Below are 20447 nucleotides of genomic sequence, written 5' to 3'. Positions count from 1 at the left end.
ACTTGGCAAGTGTTCACATGAAACAACTTCTTGGAATTCCTGAGTTCTCTATGGCAATATATGACATCAGGATATGTCCCGTCTCTCACATCAGGATATGTCCTGTCTAGCCTGCCTATCACATGCCAGGAGCAGTTTTTAGGAACAGAAAAAAATGCCTGAAATGATTTCTCATTTGAACTCATCCAAGCTTTCTCTAAATGTAAGCAAACTCCTGGTCATTTTCAGTTAGTACCTTTCCTCAAGTTCAACCTTCATGACAAACTTCAGCATCTCAGAAGATTTAGCCATAGTCTGAAATTCTCTTCCATAGATATGTCCCCTGTAACCCCAGTTTATCTCAGCTTGTTATCCTGTTTTTTTCCCCTCCATTCCCAGGGTTGAGCTTCTTGCTTCTGTCCTAGGAGATGTTAGATTCCTTCTCTTTGGCACCCAAGTAAACCCATCCTACTCCATATAGAGGAAGGTCCATTTTCATTTCATGGCCCTGGATACAGACTCAGATAAGAAGATCATTATTCATTTTTGGAATTCTTCATCTCATATATTTCCTCTTGTTTCTTTTTCTTCTATCTTTGGACTTTTTAGTTCATCAACACCCCATTAGTCTATTCCCCAACCTAAATCAGGGAACTTATGCCTCCCAATCTCATTCAGAGACTCAAAACATATATATTGATACAGGAGACCTAAGAAGAGTATGTCTTGGAGGTTGGGGAAACAAGCAGGTGAGAAATGTTCAGATTGGAAACACACCTTCCTTTCTCCCGTCCAGCTCCTACTTCCATCCTATGAGTTTCCAGAACCTTGTTGTAGATGAATTTCTCTTGACTTTGTGATGAGCTGAGAAAACAAACTCACTGCTGGTGTTAAAAAGGGCTCATGACAATACCAAAGTGTTGGGGAGGATGTGGAGAAATCAGAACTCTATTCATGGTAGGTTGGAATGCACACTTGTGCAGAATTCTATGGAGAAGAGTCTGGCATTTCCTCAAAATGTTAACCTAGAGTTACCATATGACCCAGCAGTTTCATTCACAGGTTTATACTCAAAAGAAAGGAAGACATATGCCATGCAAATAAAATGTACATGAAAGGTCAGAGCATCATTATTCATAATAGTAAAAGGATGGAAACAACACAAATGTCCATCAACTTATACATGAAGAAAATGTGGTGTATTCGTACAATGGAAATATTATTCGACCACAAAAAGAAATGATGTACTGATCCATGCAACAGCGTGGACAAACCTTGAAAATAATACTAGATCAAAGAAGCCAGTCACAAAAGGACGTACTGTATGATTCCATTTACATGAAATGTTTAGAATAGGCAAATCCATAGAAACAGGAGGTAGATTCCTGGTTTCCAGGGTCTCAAGAAAGGGAAGAATGAAGTACAAGGCTCAGGAAACAATGGCACAGGAAAGACAGGTGCCCGTGATTCAATTACCTCCACCTGGGTCCCTCCAACAGCATGTGGAAATTCTGGTAGATACAATTCAAGTTGAGATTTGGGGGCAAACACAGCCAAACCATATCACTCAGCACGGTAGATAACTTTCTCACTGACTCTATGCAACAGAAAACATCTGAGATGGTTGTAAGGGGCACGGGAGTTGACTGTAGGATCACTGCCAAGGCAGAGCATTCAGGAGAAGGCAATAGAATCCTGTTCTCCGTAGTATGCTATGAGATACTGAGGTACACTTCTTCAGTATCTCTTTGGACTTAGAATTAGCACTATATTCCTTGTTATACGGAAAAATTACTAAGAAATTCAATGGATAACAAAAACTTTCAGAACTGAAAAACAGGAAATGTAAGCTTTTTAGTTGTTTGGTATTCAAAGTATATCTAAAAGACAATGCAACATCCAAGAAAAGAATAGTGGGGTTTTTTTTGTTGTTGTTCTTTTGTGTGTGCGTGTGTGTGTTTGTTTGTTTACAGCTGGAGTAGAATACAAAGGGATGGACTTGAAACAACTGAGGGGAAATTGAAATTCTAACCTTATTCTCATTAGTTTTAGAAAGGCAACTACAGGTATTTCAAATGAGCCAGTGATTGCTGATTTGCATTTTTATTTTTTCCCTATAGATTAAGAAGGAAGTACAATGATAGAACAGTAATCATGTCCTTTGTCATAAATTTTCATACTTACAAAGGTGAGTGTTAGCCTGCTTGTGAAATCTAAATTTGAGTAACTTCAAATGCTAACCACAGAGGGAGAGGCAGCAAGAGGAGAGGTATAAATTCAGGATCTCACCCTTCATTCCACAGACACACACAGGCTCCCTGCCCACCTAGGAACACAGGTAAGTGCTTCAAGCCACTCCAGCTTAATAACATGAATTATTTTTGAGAATAATAATGACACTGTGTTCTATATTATGCATCTCCTGCATTCTGTCTGCTTATATTTTACTTATTCTGCCAGGGCAAAATTAAAATACCTATTTCATCTGATTTGTCCTTTATCTAAATTGTTTCATTCCGAGTAAACCAGTGCACTTTTAGGAACACAGAGGAAGAGTGCCTTGCAGCCACAGAGCCTTGAAAGAGACATCAGGAACGCATCTTAAGAGCCGATTGGATGTGATCCACAGAGGTCTCCTGTTAGCATTCATTATAAAGCCTTCCTACCTACCCCATTGTAACCAGCAAGGAAGGAAAGATAAAGAGGGTCTATTACTTATTTACAATAGTCTTTAAAAACAGTAATTTTGTGAGCCTCTTAATTAGGACATTAATATATTCAATATAAGCACATTGTAGAAAGATTGAAATGCTACAAACGAGGAAAGAAAAACTTTAAATGTCAAAATCTCACAACCCAGATATGTCATTTCTTTAAGAAAATCATACTACAAAATACCACTCCATTTATTAAAGTCATTCTGACAGGAATCTGATGCTTTTCCAGGAGTCCAGATCACATCGAGTTCGCCATGAATTCACTCAGTGAAGCCAACACCAAGTTCATGTTCGATCTGTTCCAACAGTTCAGAAAATCACAAAAGAACAACACCTTCTATTCCCCTATCAGCATCACATCAGCATTGGGGATGGTCCTCTTAGGGGCCAAAGACAACACCGCACAACAAATTAACAAGGTAGGTATCAGCTTCATTACGCTGTCCTGTTGCAGCTTCTCTCTGTGGTTTCGGCGGCTAGCATGCAGATGGTAATAGATGTGGTGGCCTGATGGGTAGCCCAGGGGGCTGAGCAGGAATTCCCATAACTGTGAGCCCACTGACTTAAACAGATCTTTTGAGTAAAGTTTTCTTGTCCCGCTTCATGTCTCTTCCAGGTTCTTCACTTTGATCAAGTCACAGAGAACACCACAGAAAAAGCTGCAACACATCACGTGAGTCACAGAGCACTTTTGTTCAGCTTTAGATCCCTGAGCAGGTCATAGTTTAAACCTGGAACTTCACAGAAACTAAGTAAAGGCCATTCTTAGGGGAAAGCCTGGATGAAAAGATTGAGACATACAGAGTGGGTTGGCATTTCATGGCACATAATTGTTATTCCTTGTTTCTGCGTTACTGAAAGACAGTCAGTGCTGTACTTCAGAGCATAGGTCTGGATCAGGATAGCGTGGGTTCAAACTCCAGCTTTGCTCTTCACAAATGGTGAACGAGCATGACACAACTGCTCGGAGTCCCAATGACCTCATCCCAGAAAACTAGGGGTAATAAAAAATCTGACTCAATACATGCAAATACATGCAAACATTTATAACAGTGCCCTGCCCATAAAAAGTCATAATAAATGTTATTATTATTATAAAATAGCTATCATTATACTAATCACAAAAATGTTACAAAAATACTTTAATTTTAATTGAGTCATTAATGAGATTAAGAGGAATAAGCACAAGTCCAAGTATATTTTGAAAAATGATTTCGGCCGGGCGCGGTGGCTCAAGCCTGTAATCCCAGCACTTTGGGAGGCTGAGACGGGCGGATCACGAGGTCAGGAGATCGAGACCATCCTGGCGAACACGGTGAAACCCCGTCTCTACTAAAAAAAAAAACAAAAAACTAGCCGGGCAAGGTGGCGGGCGCCTGTATTCCCAGCTACTCGGGAGGCTGAGGCAGGAGAATGGCATAAACCCAGGAGACGGAGTTTGCAGTGAGCCGAGATCACACCACTGCACTCCAGCCTGGGCGACAGAGTGAGACTCTGTCTCAAAAGAAAAAGAAAAAGAAAAAAGATTTCTATGGAATATATTGGTTTAGAGCCTTAATAGTGCAAAATGCTTTGCTGGAAAGTAGAAGTTTCTCGATTTAACAGGCTTAGGTTCAAAACTTGGCATTTCTAATTTACATCTCTATAAAGAGGTTTATTTTCCATTCTCTGAGCTTTCTTGTTTTCACCTGAATTGAACTAAAGACTTAGAGTTACCCATGTAAAGTCCTTAGCCATCTACCTGGCACACACTGCTCTTATTTGCAGAGAATGACAATCATGAGGAAAGAACCATAGATCAGTCATTGTGTCTTACAAGATAATACCACCAACAGGTATAACAGGGCTTCCTGGCATAATCTATTTAAAATATCCAACCTTCAACATACTCATATCCTTGATGGCTGTTAGAAGTGAAATATGGTCCTTGCCCTTAAAGAGATGAGATTTTAACTGGGAAGCTAAACCTAACCCTTTAACCCAACAAAGAGAAAATCCAGTGGTAGACAGTGCTGCATCTTTAGTTCAGAAGAAAAAAGATTGGAGTACATTAGTGCAGGAAGAATTTTCTGGAAGAAGTCAAACATAAGGTAGATTTTGAAGAGTATTTGAGGTGAAATACACCAAGTATCAGGGAATAAGCAGAAAGGTCATCACTGAGGATACCAGCCTTTAGGAACTGATCTAACAGACTTAGCACAGGCTTAGAATTTACATTGATGCAGTAATTCAGTGATCTCCTTCTTTGACGTTTGAAGGTTGATAGGTCAGGAAATGTTCATCACCAGTTTCAAAAGCTTCTGACTGAATTAAACAAATCCACTGATGCATATGAGCTGAAGATCGCCAACAAGCTCTTCGGAGAAAAGACGTATCAATTTTTACAGGTAAATTTCACCTGACCTACCCACCTTTCGTCTGCAGCCTGGTGTCTGTGTCTCTGAGTGGCCTAATGGAAGAAAGCAAGGCAGATGAGCCTGGCCTACCCAAGTGGGGAGCATTTACTCAGAATGCATTAAGTCCATTTCCACAACTCTCCCCCACTGGAGTGTTCCAGACCCTGACAATACATCAGTGAAGTGTGCATTTAGGGATAATCTTGTAATAAAAGAGGAGGTTGGGTAACAGAGTGAGTAAGAGCAATAAGTAATAAGATACCGTCAATAAACTGGCACTGACTCAGTCACAGAGCATACATCTTGGTGGGAAATGTATGACTAATGGGATATTATTGGAATGGGCAGGCTTGGGTGAGTTCCTGAGGACAGTTGAGGAAGTACCAGGAAATACTGAATGCACAGGATGAAAGATAAAAACAAAGATCAGAAACATCATGGTTAAAATTACTGGAGAGATGTCTGAGAAGCAATGAATCTCCTTCAGGGAAGCCTGCTCTGCAGTTTGCAAACGACAGCCTCTTCTGCTTCTGCCTTTTGCCAGATGATATTGACCTTCAGTGACCTCTTTCTTGCGCCAGCCCGCATTCCCCTTTCGCATTGCCTACGTGGCACCTATGTAAAAATATGCATAGACAGGAGATATTGTATCTGTTCAGGGTCTGGATTCAGTATACTATTATTATAAATAACTAAGTTTGGTAATATATAGTTACATAAATTACTCTTAATTCCTACTTTCTTCCTTCATATCTCAAAGGAATATTTAGATGCCATCAAGAAATTTTACCAGACCAGTGTGGAATCTGTTGATTTTGCAAAGGCTCCAGAAGAAAGTCGAAAGAAGATTAACTCCTGGGTGGAAAGTCAAACGAATGGTAGGAGAACCGCCCATTATAGAAACACCTTTGAGAAACCTACGCGAGTGAGCCCTGTGCCTGTCACTGCATGGGGACCAGCGGTGGGGATTGAGATGGCTTTGCAGGGAGGGCTGAAGAGGGCACTCCAGATGAAAGATTTGTCCAACTGAATATGAAGAGAGCCTCGGGGAGCCAAGGAGGAAATCACAGGAAGCCAATTAGATGGAAACACATCTGGAGAATTATTTGCTTATGGCCCTGCATGACAATAGCTTTGTGGATCCCCTGTCTCTGCTCAGGCCCATTTTGAGATCATGTCCTTTTCTTTAAATCGGAGCCAAATTTTTATGATGAATATTTAAAAGAAAACATTAGAAAGCGTCTCTCATCTCCTTTACTAATTGGGAAAGAAGCAGCTCTCTGGTAAATCAACCTTTTGCCTCTGAGCTTTAGTTGCCTGGACCACATCTGTAGCCACACGTTCTGCAGCGATTATCATGGCTGTCTTCTCCATCAAGGGCAAAAAGCTTAACAAAATCTCCATTCCATAGACATCTTTCCTACCTCCCACCTCTCATTACAGGCCAAACTTACAGCAACTCAACATGAGAGTGAATAGGAAGACACCTCCGGAAGTAGTGTCTGACAGCACAGGGCACGCGTTTCATATTATAGAGCTTGAGTCACTTGTCCTAAAAAGCAATTAGAGCCTACATCCTCTGATTCAGGACCCCATAGTTAAAAGAAAAATAATCGGAAGAGGAGGGAGGGAGAAAGGAAAGATGTGTTGAAAGAGTAGATAAAATCAGTGTATCAGTATTCCAAATCAGATGACTAGGGTCACTCATATACAGAGAACCGAAACTCTTTCTCTATCACAAAAAGTGATGTCTCAGTCAAGGGTAACTTTATCTGACTGGAGCCTTGAAGAAAGGTGCATCTGGTGAGCCATTGGACAGTGAGTCTAATAATTCAATGATCAAAGTCAGTGAGTCTCAAGTAAGGATTTGAGAGAATAATTAACGATCAGTCACGAACATTTGCAAAGCATCTTCCAGACAAACCATTTGTACCTTGTATAAAAGACTCTTTCATTCTTTCCCTTGCAGAAAAAATTAAAAACCTATTTCCTGATGGGACTATTGGCAAGGATACCACACTGGTTCTTGTGAACGCAATCTATTTCAAGGGTCAATGGCAAAATAAATTTAATAAAGAAAATACTAAAGAGGAAAAATTTTGGCCAAACAAGGTATTGTCTATATTTTATTTATATAATATAATATGTTAATAAATTTAAACATTTCTGATGGAATGTACCATGACAAGTAAAAAATAAAATTTTTCGTGTCTGTTATTTTGTTGTTTTAGTCTTATAACTTTATTTAATAAGAAATACCTGAAGAAATTTTTGTCTCTAACTCATTGAATTCCTGGGTTATTTCTTAGAAGAAGAAGGATGTGTTGATATCTCAATAATATTATCTTTTTTGTCCTATGTCTCACGTGTTATTTGTTGGACACATTGACTTATTGCAGAATACATACAAATCCGTACAGATGATGAGGCAAAACGAGTTCTTTAATTTTGCCTTGCTGGAGGATGTACAGGCCAAGGTCCTGGAAATACCATACAACGGCAAAGATCTAAGCATGATTGTGCTGCTGCCAAATGAAATCACTGGTCTGCAGAAGGTAAGAACTAGAATCTACAACTCTTCCTTCTACTGTCTGACATTTTCCCAAAGATACCAGGTTTAAACTAGGTAAAAGCTTGTGACTAAGTTACCTCAAAATAATGAAAAATTCAAAATGAGGAATGATGACTCACCTTCATATTACAAATATTTAAGCATAGGGCCTGATACAAACTGAAGGCTTAGTGAATGATTAATTTATTAGAGTTACATCCATTGGATATCAATTTGATGATATTATTAGGCAGCAATTTAAACTTGACTGGCAGAAATTTAAAGCAATGTGAGGGAAGTTTACAAATATACCAAGTAAAAAAGGGAATAGAAATTTAGGAATTTAGGAATTGCAATTTAATAATTGCAATGTATACTAAACAATGTATAAGAAAAATAAGATGAACCTGTTAAAAATTGACACATGTAGTAGGCTGTTGGCACAAGAAATAGTGATACATATAGTTCATTGTGTACAAAATAATGTGATGATATTTTTACATGTGTATTATACAGTTTTATACATACATATGTACGCATTACATACACATAGAAACATGATTCTGTTTTTACATACTATATATACATATACACATGAAACCCAATGTATTTATATATTCAGGACTCATATTTTGCCTATTAGAATAATATCTAATAAAGTGAACCTTCTGTATTTCACATTTATTGCCAAAACAAGAATTCTCCACATAGTCAATTCATTCTTAAGGTGTATTAGAGATTGATAGTTAGTCATATCAGTTTCTTTTTTCCATTTGTATAGCTTGAAGAGAAACTCACTCCTGAGAAACTGATGGAATGGACAAGTTTGCAGAATATGAGAGAGGCACGTGTGGATTTACACTTACCTCGGTTCAAAGTGGAAGAGAGTTACAACCTCAAGGACACGTTGAGAAACATGGGAATGGTGGATATCTTCAGTGGGGATGCAGACCTCTCAGGCATGACCGGGAGCCGCGATCTCATAGTATCTAAAGTCCTACACAAGGCCTTTGTGGAGGTCACTGAGGAGGGAGCGGAGGCTGCAGCTGCCACCGCTGTAGTAGCAGGGTTTTCATCACCTCCTTTAACTAATGAAGAGTTCCATTGTAATCACCCTTTCCTATTCTTCATCAGGCAAAATAACACCAACAGCATCCTCTTCTTTGGCAGATTCTCATCCCCTTAGATGCAATTAGTCTGTCACTCCATTTGGAAAATGTTCACCTAGAGGTGTTCTGGTAAACTCATTGCTGGCAACAACAGATTCTCTTGGCTCACATTTCTTTTCTGTCTCATCTTGATGATGATAGTCATCATCAAGAATTTAATGATTGAAATAGTATGCCTTTCTCTCTTTCTCTTTATAAGAACACATATAAACCTACTTTTTCTTACAGAAAAATTCTCCTTGAGGAAAAATGTCCAAGATATGATGAATAATTTAATACTGTATCTTCTAAATTTGAAATGTAATTCTGTTTGTGACCTGTTTTAAATGGACCAAACCAAATCATACTTTCTCTTCAGACTTAGCAACCTAGAAATCCACATTTCTTTGAATTTAGGTGATACCTGAAATCCTTCTTACATTTCTAAATTTTGTGATTCTATAAAACACATCATCAATAAAATCATGACTTATTAAATCATTTTTGCTCTACCTTTTTTCTCTGGAAAGGGGACATGTCCAGTTACACATAGGAAAGATAATTTAGATATATGTTAATCATATACAAAGGAAAATTAAAAACAGAGTAGTTCATGATGAGCCTGGAGTAGAAGGCAGATCCCAGAACAGGAGGAGCCTTGTAAACCACATTAGGAACTTTCTATTTTATGCTAAATGGGATAAGAAACACATTATAGGCTTTGATTGTTTTTTGTCAAAGAGGGGCATAAAATTATCATATCTTCATCTTGAAAATACATCCCTGGCTACTCTGATCAATGGATATGAGGAAAGAACAGTGTGGTTATCATATATAAATTAGGAAATCATTAGAGTATTGGGAGTGGAAATGGAGAGAGAGAAACAGCCTGGGAGAATTATTTAGGAAGTAATAGTTGCAGAAAGACATCTAAGTTTCTGTCCTAGCTGACTGGTTAGATGGAAAAAAAAGTTGTTTTTGAGAGAAAAAAAGGCCATGTGTTTAAATTTGTACTTGTTCAATTTGGGGTACTTTTAAGATCCAAATGCATTTGCCTGGCAGGCACTTGAGGATATTTGTCTAAATCTCAGAAACAGAATATGATCTGAAGCTCTAAATTTGTGATATTCAATATAAATACTTTACGGTCATTGAGATAAATATGGTAATTGTAGCTAAAAGCAAAGATAAGATCTTAAGAAGAAAGGATAAAGTTAGAAGAAAGAAGAATCTAGAATTGACCTTAAAGTATACCAATATGTGTAAAAATCAGGAGTTGATCATTTTTATTTTCCAGAAAATAGCTTTTCTTAGGGTTCCATATTTACTCTCACAGATTCTTCTCAGTCAATACTGAATCGTACCTGGTTTTATAAAACGTAAGTTTTAGAGAATTTGAACAAGGCTGAAGTTTTCTTCAGCAAGAGTCAGCAGTCCAGGATTAAGGCAGAAGAAACAAATGTTTCACCACTTAACTGTGAGACTTGGTCAAGTTGTCGAGGGAATTGACAGACTAGCCAGAGAATGTATAACATGAACAATCTGTTCAGTGAATGGAGCTGGGGAAAGAAAGCAAAGAAGGATGTGGTAGTCTTGAAGAACAGATGTGCATTACAATATTTACTGAGGTCAAATAAGGATGGTATTGAGTTTACGAGAAATATGAAGAGGTCAGAAGTTTGAGCCAGGACCTATGATTTTGAAGTGTGCTTTAAAATGATAAATTGCAAGGAATTAGGAAGCTCAAATTCTGCCCACTAGGTGAGAATTAATTTCTAATGATTCAATGAAGCTGAAAATGGTAGAGTGAATAGTTTTGAAGAACTGATTGTTAGAATCACTGGACCGTATTTTTCAACTATTATTAATTTTTCTGGGTTTAAAAGAAGGGACTTTATAATAATGGAAATGTTAAGTCAAAGGCTCATAAGCATTAGACTCTTTTAGAGTAGAGGGCATAGTTGATACTTAGGAGAATTGAAATATTTACATACATTTCAGGCCAGCCATTAAACCAATTACACCTGCCTTGTGGTCATCTGCAAGAGAAACTGAGGGGAAAGCCAAATTTTTTGTTCTCATTTTTTAAATAATGCATTAAAATCTACTGACTAAAATAGAATCCGAGTCCATGCTGATATAAAATAAATGACTAAATTAAAAGTTTGATAATGAATGCAAAATGTAAGTGCTTTCAAAACTCCTCCCCATGGAATACCACTTTGTACCCATTATGATGTCCAAAATTAAAACTTAAAATACTGAGCCACTACAAGTTTTCAAAAGAATGTGAAGCAATTGGAACACTCACACACTGCTGATGGAAATACAAAAGTGCAACCACATTGGAAAACAGTCTTAATTCATTGAACTACACACTTAAATTGTATGTTAATTAATTATGCCTCTATAAAGTTGACTGAAAAAAGGAAAAAGAGAATCATCCAAAGCACACATATTTAGGTGAAAAACATTTTTCATTAAATATTGTTTTTAAATGTATTTTAATTGATAAAAACTTTGTACATTTATCTTGTACAACATGTTGCTTTGAAATATGCATGCACAGTGGAATGAGTCAGTAGAGCTAATTAGTATATACATTACCTCACATAATTTTCTGTGATAAGAACACTAAAGTCTATTCTCTTAGCAATTTTCAAAAAATAAAATGCATTAACTATAGTCACCGTGTTGTACAATAGACCTCCTGAACTTATTTCTCCTGTTTAACTAAAATTCGTATCCTTAACCAATATCTCCTCAATTCCCTCACACACCCCAGCTCCCAGTAACCACCATTTTACTCTTTATTTATATGAGTTCAACCTTTCTAGATTCCATATATAAGAGAGATCATGCAATATTTGTCTTCCTGTGCCGGGCTTACTTCACTCAACATAATGTTCTCCAGGTTTACCATGTTGTCATAAATGACAGGGTTTCCTTCCTTTTAAAGACTGAATAGTAGTATTCTACTGTGCATATGTATAACACATTTTCCTCATCCATTCATTCATTGTTAGATACATAGGTTGATTCCAAATTTTGATTATTGTGAATAATGCTTCAATGAACATGGGAATAAAGATATCTTTCCAACATAATTGCTTTTATTTCCTTTGGAAACACACTCAAAACTGGAATTACTAAATCATATGGTAGTTCTGTAGCTAATTTTTTGAAGAAACTTTATGATGTTTTCAGTAAGATCTGTACTAATTTATAATCCAACCAACAGAGTAAAACAAGTCCCTTTCTGCAACATTCTTGTCAACATTTATTATCATTTGTGTTTTTGACAAAAAGCCATTCTAACAGGAGTGAGATGATACCTCATTGTGGTTTTAGTTTGCATTTCTCAAATGATGATTGATATTGAATGTCTTCTATTGACAAATATCTATTCAGATCATTGGCCTATTTTTTAATTGGGTTACTTGTTTTATTGTAGAGTTGTTCCAGTTCCTTCTATATTTTGGATATTAATCCCTTTTAAGATGTATGCTTTACAGGTATTTTCTCCCATTTGTCTCTTCACTCTGTTGATCGTTTTCTCATTTGTGTGGAAGCTTTTTAATTTGATATGATCTCATTTGTCTAATTTTTCTTTTGTTGCCTTTGATTTCATATCCAAAAAATTATTGCCCAGACCAATATCATGAAGCTTCCCCCCATGTCTTCTACTAGTTGTTTTACAGTTTCAAGTCTTATCTGTAATCTATTTGGAATTTATTTTTTATAGTGTGTAAGAGGTGGTTCTAATTTCATTCTTCTGTGTGTGTATACGGTTTCTTAAAACCATTTATTAAAGAGACTATCCTTTCCTCATTAAATGTTCTTGGCCCTTTGTTAAAAACTAATTGGCCATAAATATCTGGGTCTGTTTCTGGACTGTATTCTGTTATACTTGTTTATGTGTCTGTTTTTATACCAGTACCATACCATTTTGATTAATATTGATTCTTAAGATATTTTAAAGTTAAGTAGTTTGATGTCTCCTGCTTTGTTCTCTTTGTTCAAAATTCCTTTGACTATTCCAGTTTTCTTGTGGTTCTATACAAATTTTAGGACTTTTTAAAATTTCTGAGTAAAAATGTCATTAGAATTTTGATAGGGATTGAATTGAAACCATAGATAAATTGGGGTGGTATGAATATGTTAACAATATTAATTCTTCCAATCCATGAACATGGTATATCCTTCCATTACTTTCTGTCTACTTCAGTTGGTGAAGCCCGTGAAATATATCAAAGTAGTTATATTTCCATTGTGAAGGGACTGATGAACAATCTGGTACTATTCAACCAATTATAACTTCTGTACCTAAAAATTTATGGGGAAGAGATTTATTACAACAATGGGGAGCACAAGTTCTAATTCCAGAACAATTATATAGCCCTCAAAGTCAACATATGATGCATGAAATGGAGTATGTCCCTGGTATGGGACTAGGAAAAAATTTGCAAGGTTTGAAAGAACTGCTTCAAGCAGAAAGACAAATGTTCCCGCCAAGGTTTAGGATATCATTTTTGATGGTGGCCATTGTTAAGCCTCCAGAACCAATACCTTTAAAATGGTTAACAGATAAGCCAATTTGTATAGAACAATGGCCGGTAAGTAAAGAGAAACTGGAGGCTTTAGAGGTATTCATTACTGAACAATTAGAAAATGGGCACATAGCTCCAACATTTTCCCTTGGAATTCTCCAGTTTTTGTAATTAAGAAAAAATCAGGTAAATGGAGAATGTTAACTGACTTAAGAGCTGTTAATTGAGTTATACAACCTATGGGGACATTACAGCCTGGATTGCCTTCTCCTGCTGTAATTCCAAAAAATTGGCCTTTAGAAGTCATGGATTTAAAAGACTGTTTCTTTACTATCCCCTTAGCTGAGCAAGACTGTGAACGTCTTGCATCTACAATTCCTGCAGTAAACAACCTGCAGCCTGCTAAACGCTTTCATTGGAAAGTGTTGCCACAAGGCATGCTAAACAGTCCAACAATTTGCCAGACTCATGTAGGGCAAGCAATTGAACCTACTCATAAAAAACTTTCTCATAAAAAAAAATCAACAAAATAGATAGACCACTAGCAAGATTAATAAAGAAGAAAAGAGATAAGAATCAAATTGACACAAGAAAAAATGATAAAGGGAATATCACCACCGATCCCACAGAAACACAAACTACCATCAGAGAATACTATAAGCATCTTTATGCAAATAAACTAGAAAATCTAGGAGAAAAGGATAAATTCCTGGACACATACACCCTCCCAAGACTAAACCAGGAAGAAGTTGAATCCCTGCATCGATCAATAACAGGTTCTGAAATTGAGGCAATAATTAATAGTCTACCAACCAAAAAAAGTCCAGGATCAGATGGATTCACAGCTGAATTCTACCAGAGGTACAAAGAGGAGATGATACCATTCATTCTGAAACAATTCCAATCAATAGAAAAAGAGGGAATCCTCCCTAACTCATTTTATGAGGCTGGTATCATCCTGATACCAAAGCCTGGCAGAGACACAACAACAGAACAAAAGAATTTTAGGCCAATATCCCTAATGAACATTGATGCGAAAATCCTCAATAAAATACTGGCAAACCGAATCCAGCAGCACATCAAAAAGCTTATCCACCACGATCAAGATGGCCTCATCCCTGGGATTCAAGGCTGGTTCAACATATGCAAATCAATAAATGTAACACATCACATAAACAGAACCAACGACAAAAACCACATGATTATCTCAATAGATGCAGAAAAGGCCTTCGACAAAATTCAACAGCCCTTCATGCTAAAAACTCTCAATAAACTAGGTATTGATGGGATGTATCTCAAAATAATGTGTTATTTATGATAAACCCACAGTCAATATTATACAGAATGGGCAAAAACTGGAAGCATTCCCTTTGAAAACTGACAAAAGACAAGGATGCCCTCTCTCACCACTCCTATTTAACATAGTGTTGGAAGTTCTGGCCAGGGCGATGAGGCAAGAGAAAGAAATAAAGAGTATTCAATTAGGAAAAGAGGAAGTCAAATTGTCTCTGTTTGCAGATGACATGATTGTATATTTAGAAAACTCCATCATCTCAGCCCCAAATCTCCTTAAGCTGATAAGCAACTTCAGCAAAGTCTCAGGATACAAAACCAATGGGCAAAAATCACAAGCATTCTTATACACCAATAACAGACAAATAGAGAGCAAAATCATGAGTGAACTCCCATTCACAATTGCTACAAAGAGAATAAAATATGTAGGAATCCAACTTACAAGGAATGTGAAGGACCTCTTCAAGGAGAACTACAAACCACTGCTCAACGAAATAAAAGAGGACACAAACAAATGGAAGAACACTCCATGTTCATGGATAGGAAGAATCAATATCGTGAAAATGGCCATACTGTCCAAGGTAATGTATAGATTCAATGCTATTCCCATTAATCTACCAGTGACTTTCTTCACAGAATTAGAAAAGCCTACTTTAAATTTCATATGGAACCAAAGAAGAGCCTACATTGCCAAGACAATCTTAAACCAAAATAAGAAAGCTGGAGGCATCACGCTACCTGACTTCAAACTATACTACAAGACTACAGTAACCAAAACAGCTATATAGACCAATGGAACAGAACAGAGGCCTGCAGAAATAACACCACACATCTACAACCATGTGATATTTGACAAACTGGACAAAACAAGCAATGGGGAAAGGATTCCCTATTTAACAAATGGTGCTGGGAAAACTGGCTAGCCATATGTAGATAGCTGAAACTGGATCCCTTCCTTACACCTTATACAAAAACTAACTCAAGATGGATTAAAGACTTAGATGTAAGACATAAAACCAGAAAAACACTAGAAGAAAACCTAGGCAATACCATTCAGTCATAGGCATGGGCAAAGACATCATGACTAAAACACCAAAAACAATGGCAACAAAACCCAAAATTGACAAATAGGATCTAATTAAGCTAAAGAGCTTTTGCACAGCAAAAGAAACTATCATCAGAGTGAACAGGCAACCTACAGAATGGGAGAAAATTTTTGCAATCTATCCATATGACAAAGGGCTAATATCCAGAATCTACTTAGAACTTAAACAAATTTACAAGAAAAAAACAAACAACCCCATCAAAAAGTGGGCAAAGGATATGAACAGACATTTCTCAAAAGAAGACATTTATGTAGCCAACAGACACATGAAAAAATGCTCATCATCACTGGTCATTAGAGAAATGCAAATCAAAACCACAATGAGATACCATCACACACCAGTTAGAATGGTGATCATTAAAAGTCAGGAAACAACAGATGCTGGAGAGGATGTGGAGAAATAGGAATGCTTTTACACTGTTGGTGGGAGGGTAAACTAGTTCAACCATTGTGGAAGACAGTGTGGTGATTCCTTAAGGATCTAGAAGTAGAAATACCATTTGACCCAGCAATTCCATTACTGGGTATATATCCTAAGGATTATAAATCATGCTACTATAAAAGACACATGAACATGTATGTTTATTGTGGCACCATTTACAATAGCAATGACTTGGAACCAACCCAAATGTCCATCAGCAATAGACTGGATAAAGAAAATTTGGCACATATACATGGAATACTATGCAGCCATAGAAAAGGATGAGTTCATGTCCTTTGCAGAGACATGGATGAAGCTGGAAACCATCATTCTCAGCAAACTATCACAAGGACAGAAAACCAAACACCACATGTTCTCACTCACAAGTGGGAGTTGAGTTGAACAATGAGAACACATGTACACAGGGAGGGGAACATCACACACCCTGGCCTGTCAGGGGGTGGAGGACTGTGGGAGGGATAGCATTAGGAGAAATACCCAATGTAATTAACGAGTTGAGGAGTGTAGCAAACCAACATGGCACATGTATACCTATGTAACAAATCTGCATGTTGTGCACATGTATGCCAGAACTTAAAGTATAATAATAATAAAAAAGAAAATCTATAAATATAATAAATTGTATTATCAGAATAAAGGATAAAATATTATGATTATCTCAATATGCAGAAAAAACATTTGAAAAAATTCAACATGCTTTCATGATAAAATTTCTCAATAAATTAGGTACAGAAGGACTGTATCTTAACATAATAAAGGCCATCCATGACAAACCCACAGCTAAATTCATATTCAATTATGAAATTAAAGCTTTTCCTCTAAGAATAAGGCAAGAATGCCCACTCTTTTATTCAATTTACTACTAGAATTCCTAGCCAGAGCCATTATACAAAAGAAAAAAAGTGAAAGCCTTCAAAATCAGAAGGAAAGAAATTAAATAGTCTCTGTTTGCAAGTGACATGATCTTTATATGGAAAATCATAAAGATTCCACAAAAATCTGATAGAACTAATGAATTCAGTATAGTCACAGAATACAAAATCAACATAAAAAACTAGTAGTGTTTCTATGTACTAACAACCAACTATCTGAAAAAGAAATTGAGGAAATAATTTCATTTACAATAGCTCAAAATATATTTAGGAATGAATTTAACCAAGGATGTGAAAGGCCTGTACACAGAAAATTATAAAACATTCATAAAAATTTGAAGTAGACAAAAAGTAATGGAAGGATATACCATGTTCATGGATTGGAAGAATTAATATTGTTAACATATTCATACCACCCCAATTTATCTATGGTTTCAATTCAATCCCTATCAAAATTCTAATGACATTTTTACTCAGAAATTTTAAAAAGTCCTAAAATTTGTGTAGAACCACAAGAAAGGATAGTCTCTTCAATAAGGAGTGTTGAAAAAATTGGATATCCATATGGAGAAAAAGGAAATTAGATCCTCACATCACACCATATACAAAAATCAATTGAAAACTGATTGAAGACTTAAATGTAAGGACTGAAAATGTAAAACTAACAGAAGGAAATATAGAGGAGAAACTTCATGACATTGGTCGGGGCAATGATTTTTTAGATATGATTCCAAAAGCACAGGCCACAAAAGTAAAAATAGATAAATGTGATTACATAAAACTGAAAAGCTTCTGCACAGCAAAGGAGTGAAGAATTCAAAATCAACAGAGACATAAGATGACCTACCAAATGGGAAAAAGGTTTTGAAAACTGTATCTCTGATAAAGTCTTCTTCTTCAAAATGTAAAGGGATCTGAAAAAACTCAACAACAGCAACAACAACAAAACACTTTTAAAGTGGACAAAGGACATGAATAGACATTTTTCAAAAGAAGACTTATGAATGGCCAACAGTTACACAGGAAAATACTTAACATCACTAATCCTTAGGGAAATGCAAATCAGAACCACAATGAGATACCATCTTACACCCGATAGGATGGTTATTATCAAATAGTTAAAAGATAACAAGTGTTGGTAAGGATGTGGAGAAAACAGAACCCTGGTACACTGTTGGTGGTAATAAAATTTGTACAGTCATTTAGAAAACCTTATGGAGATGCCTCAGAAAATTAAGAACAGAACTAAAATGTGATTCAGCAATCCCACCTCTTGGAATATATCCAAAGGGTATGAAATCTCTATGTCAAAGAATTATTTGTATCTCATGTTCATTACAGCGTTATTCATAATACCCAAGACATGATATCAGACTGTGTCCACCAACGAATGAATAAATAAAGAAAATATGATATATATACACAATGAAATACTATTCCACCATAAAAAAAGACAGTTCTGTCATTCGCAACAACATGGATGAACCTCGAGGATATTATTTTAAGTGAAGTAAGCTAGGCACAGAAAGACAAATACTACATAACCTCAATTATAAGTGGAATCTAAAAATGTTGATATCATAGAAACATAAACTAGAATGGTGGCTACAAGAGGCTGGAAGGGTGGAGGGGTTGGGAAGATGTTGGTAAAGGATATGAAATTTTAGTTAAACACAAGGAATAAGTTCAAGGCATCTATCTTATCATGACTATATTTGATACTAATATTGTATACTTGAAAATTGCTGAGAGAGGAGATTTTAGGTGTTCTGGCTATAAAAAAAGCATGATAATTTTGTAGTCAGGTAGGGTGATGCCTCTCGCATTGTTATTCTTCAAGGTTGCTTTGGCTACTTGGGGCCTTTTGGTGATGGATGTGCTAATTAGCTTAATTTAGCCTCTTGACAATGTGTACATATATCAAAGCTTTATGTTGTATATCATTAATATATATAATTTTTACTTTCCATTCTAAAAAAAATTAACTGTAAAAAAGTTTCTGAAAACAATTTAAGAACTTCATATGCCTACTACCTAAATTTGACACAAGTTAATATATTGTCATTCCTATGTTAAAATATAATATATTACAGGTATAGTGTTATAGGTGCTTTTAAAATATTTCACATAAGTGTTATTTACACGTTCTTTTCCATTTGCTTTCCAGTTCCTTGCTATTATGTCTAGAGATGTATTCTTTTTAACAAATGATTATCCAGTTCATTTATATTCACTGCTGTAGAATACTCCACTGTATGAACCTAGCTTAATTTTTTCCTTATTCTTCTTTTGATATGTATTTGTTTCTAATTCTTCACCATTCTCAAGAATGCTGCAATTCATGCCTTTGTATGTATCTTGTTCAACATAGTATATGGGTTCATCTAGGCTATATAGAGAGAGAAAGAGAGAGGATTCTTTGTTTTTGTTTTTGTTTTTTGACAGAGTCTCACTCAGTCACCCAGGTTGGAGTACAGTGGCACAATCTCAGCTCACTACAACCTCTACCTCCCGGCTTCAAGCAATCCCCCCACCTCAGCCTCCCAAATAGCAGGATTACAGGCATGCACCACCACACCTGGTTAATTTTTATTTATTTATTTATTTTGTTTTATTTCATTTTATTTTATTTGAAAGGGAGTCTCACTCTGTCACCAGGCTGGAGTGCAGTGGCGCAATCTCAGCTCACTGCAACCTCTGCCTCCCGGGTTCGAGTGATTCTTCTGCTACAGCCTCCTGTGTAGCTGGGATTATAATCGCCCACCACCACGCCCAGCTAATTTTTGTATATTTAGTACAGATGGGATTACACCATATTGGCCAGGCTTATCTTGAACTCCTGACCTTCTGCTCCCCATACCTCGGCATCCCAAAGTGCTGGGATTACAGGCGTGAGCCACCACACCAGGTCCTATTTTTATTTTTTTGTAATTTTAGTAGAGACCAGGTTTCATCATGTTGGTCAGGTTGGTCTTGAACTCCTGACCTCAAATAATCTGCCCCCCTCAACCTTCTAAATTGCTGTGATTATAGGCATGAGCCACTGCACCTGGCCTAGGGCATATATTTAAACATAGAATTGCTAAAATAACTAGATATTGCCAAGTTTTTCCAAATCAGTTGTGCCAGTAAACATTTTCAACATCATTTTTATCAACTTTATTTGTCTACATCACACTAATCCTAAGTTTTTAAGAAAAGCTAGTATTATTTACAATAACAAAGATATGGAACCAACAAAAATGCCCATCATTGACAGACTGATAAAGAAAATGTGGTACATATACACCGTGAAATACTATGTAGCCATAAAAAGGAATGAGATCATGCCCTTTGCAGGGATGTGAGATGAAGCTGAAAGCCATCATCCTCAGCAAACTAACACATTAACAGA

General features: G+C 36.5%; 1 protein-coding gene across 3 annotated transcripts; it reads left to right on the top strand.

Moving 5' to 3' along the window:
* The first annotated feature begins 2188 nt into the window (after positions 1 to 2188).
* On the top strand, positions 2189 to 9292 carry LOC111534934 (serpin B4). Of its 3 annotated transcripts, XM_026452687.1 has the most exons (8): positions 2189 to 2317; positions 2926 to 3115; positions 3313 to 3369; positions 4955 to 5083; positions 5853 to 5970; positions 7062 to 7204; positions 7492 to 7647; positions 8425 to 9292. In XM_026452687.1, exons 2-8 carry the CDS (start codon positions 2951 to 2953, stop codon positions 8827 to 8829), a joined length of 1173 nt encoding a protein of 390 aa, XP_026308472.1. In that variant the 5' UTR covers positions 2189 to 2317; positions 2926 to 2950; the 3' UTR covers positions 8830 to 9292. The 3 variants fall into 3 exon arrangements, with proteins under 3 accessions (XP_026308472.1, XP_026308473.1, XP_031790953.1); XM_026452688.1 differs by lacking the exon at positions 7492 to 7647 and having other exon boundaries at positions 2312 to 2317; positions 8425 to 9281; XM_031935093.1 differs by lacking the exon at positions 2189 to 2317 and having other exon boundaries at positions 2932 to 3115; positions 7555 to 7647; positions 8425 to 9281.
* Positions 9293 to 20447: the final 11155 nt, after the last annotated feature.

This window comes from Piliocolobus tephrosceles, unplaced genomic scaffold (genome assembly GCF_002776525.5).
Source record: "Piliocolobus tephrosceles isolate RC106 unplaced genomic scaffold, ASM277652v3 unscaffolded_38869, whole genome shotgun sequence".
NCBI classification, from domain to species: Eukaryota; Metazoa; Chordata; class Mammalia; order Primates; family Cercopithecidae; genus Piliocolobus; species Piliocolobus tephrosceles.
This window is presented reverse-complemented; position numbering and strand designations above follow the sequence as displayed.

Bases quoted from the DNA above. Each gene is read 5' to 3' on its own strand.
- LOC111534934 (XM_026452687.1), top strand. From the start codon at position 2,951: ATGAATTCACTCAGTGAAGCCAACACCAAGTTCATGTTCGATCTGTTC. The intron at 5,971-7,061 runs GTAGGAGAACCG...TTTCCCTTGCAG, and splicing joins GGTGGAAAGTCAAACGAATG to AAAAAATTAAAAACCTATTT. The intron at 7,648-8,424 runs GTAAGAACTAGA...CCATTTGTATAG, and splicing joins AAATCACTGGTCTGCAGAAG to CTTGAAGAGAAACTCACTCC.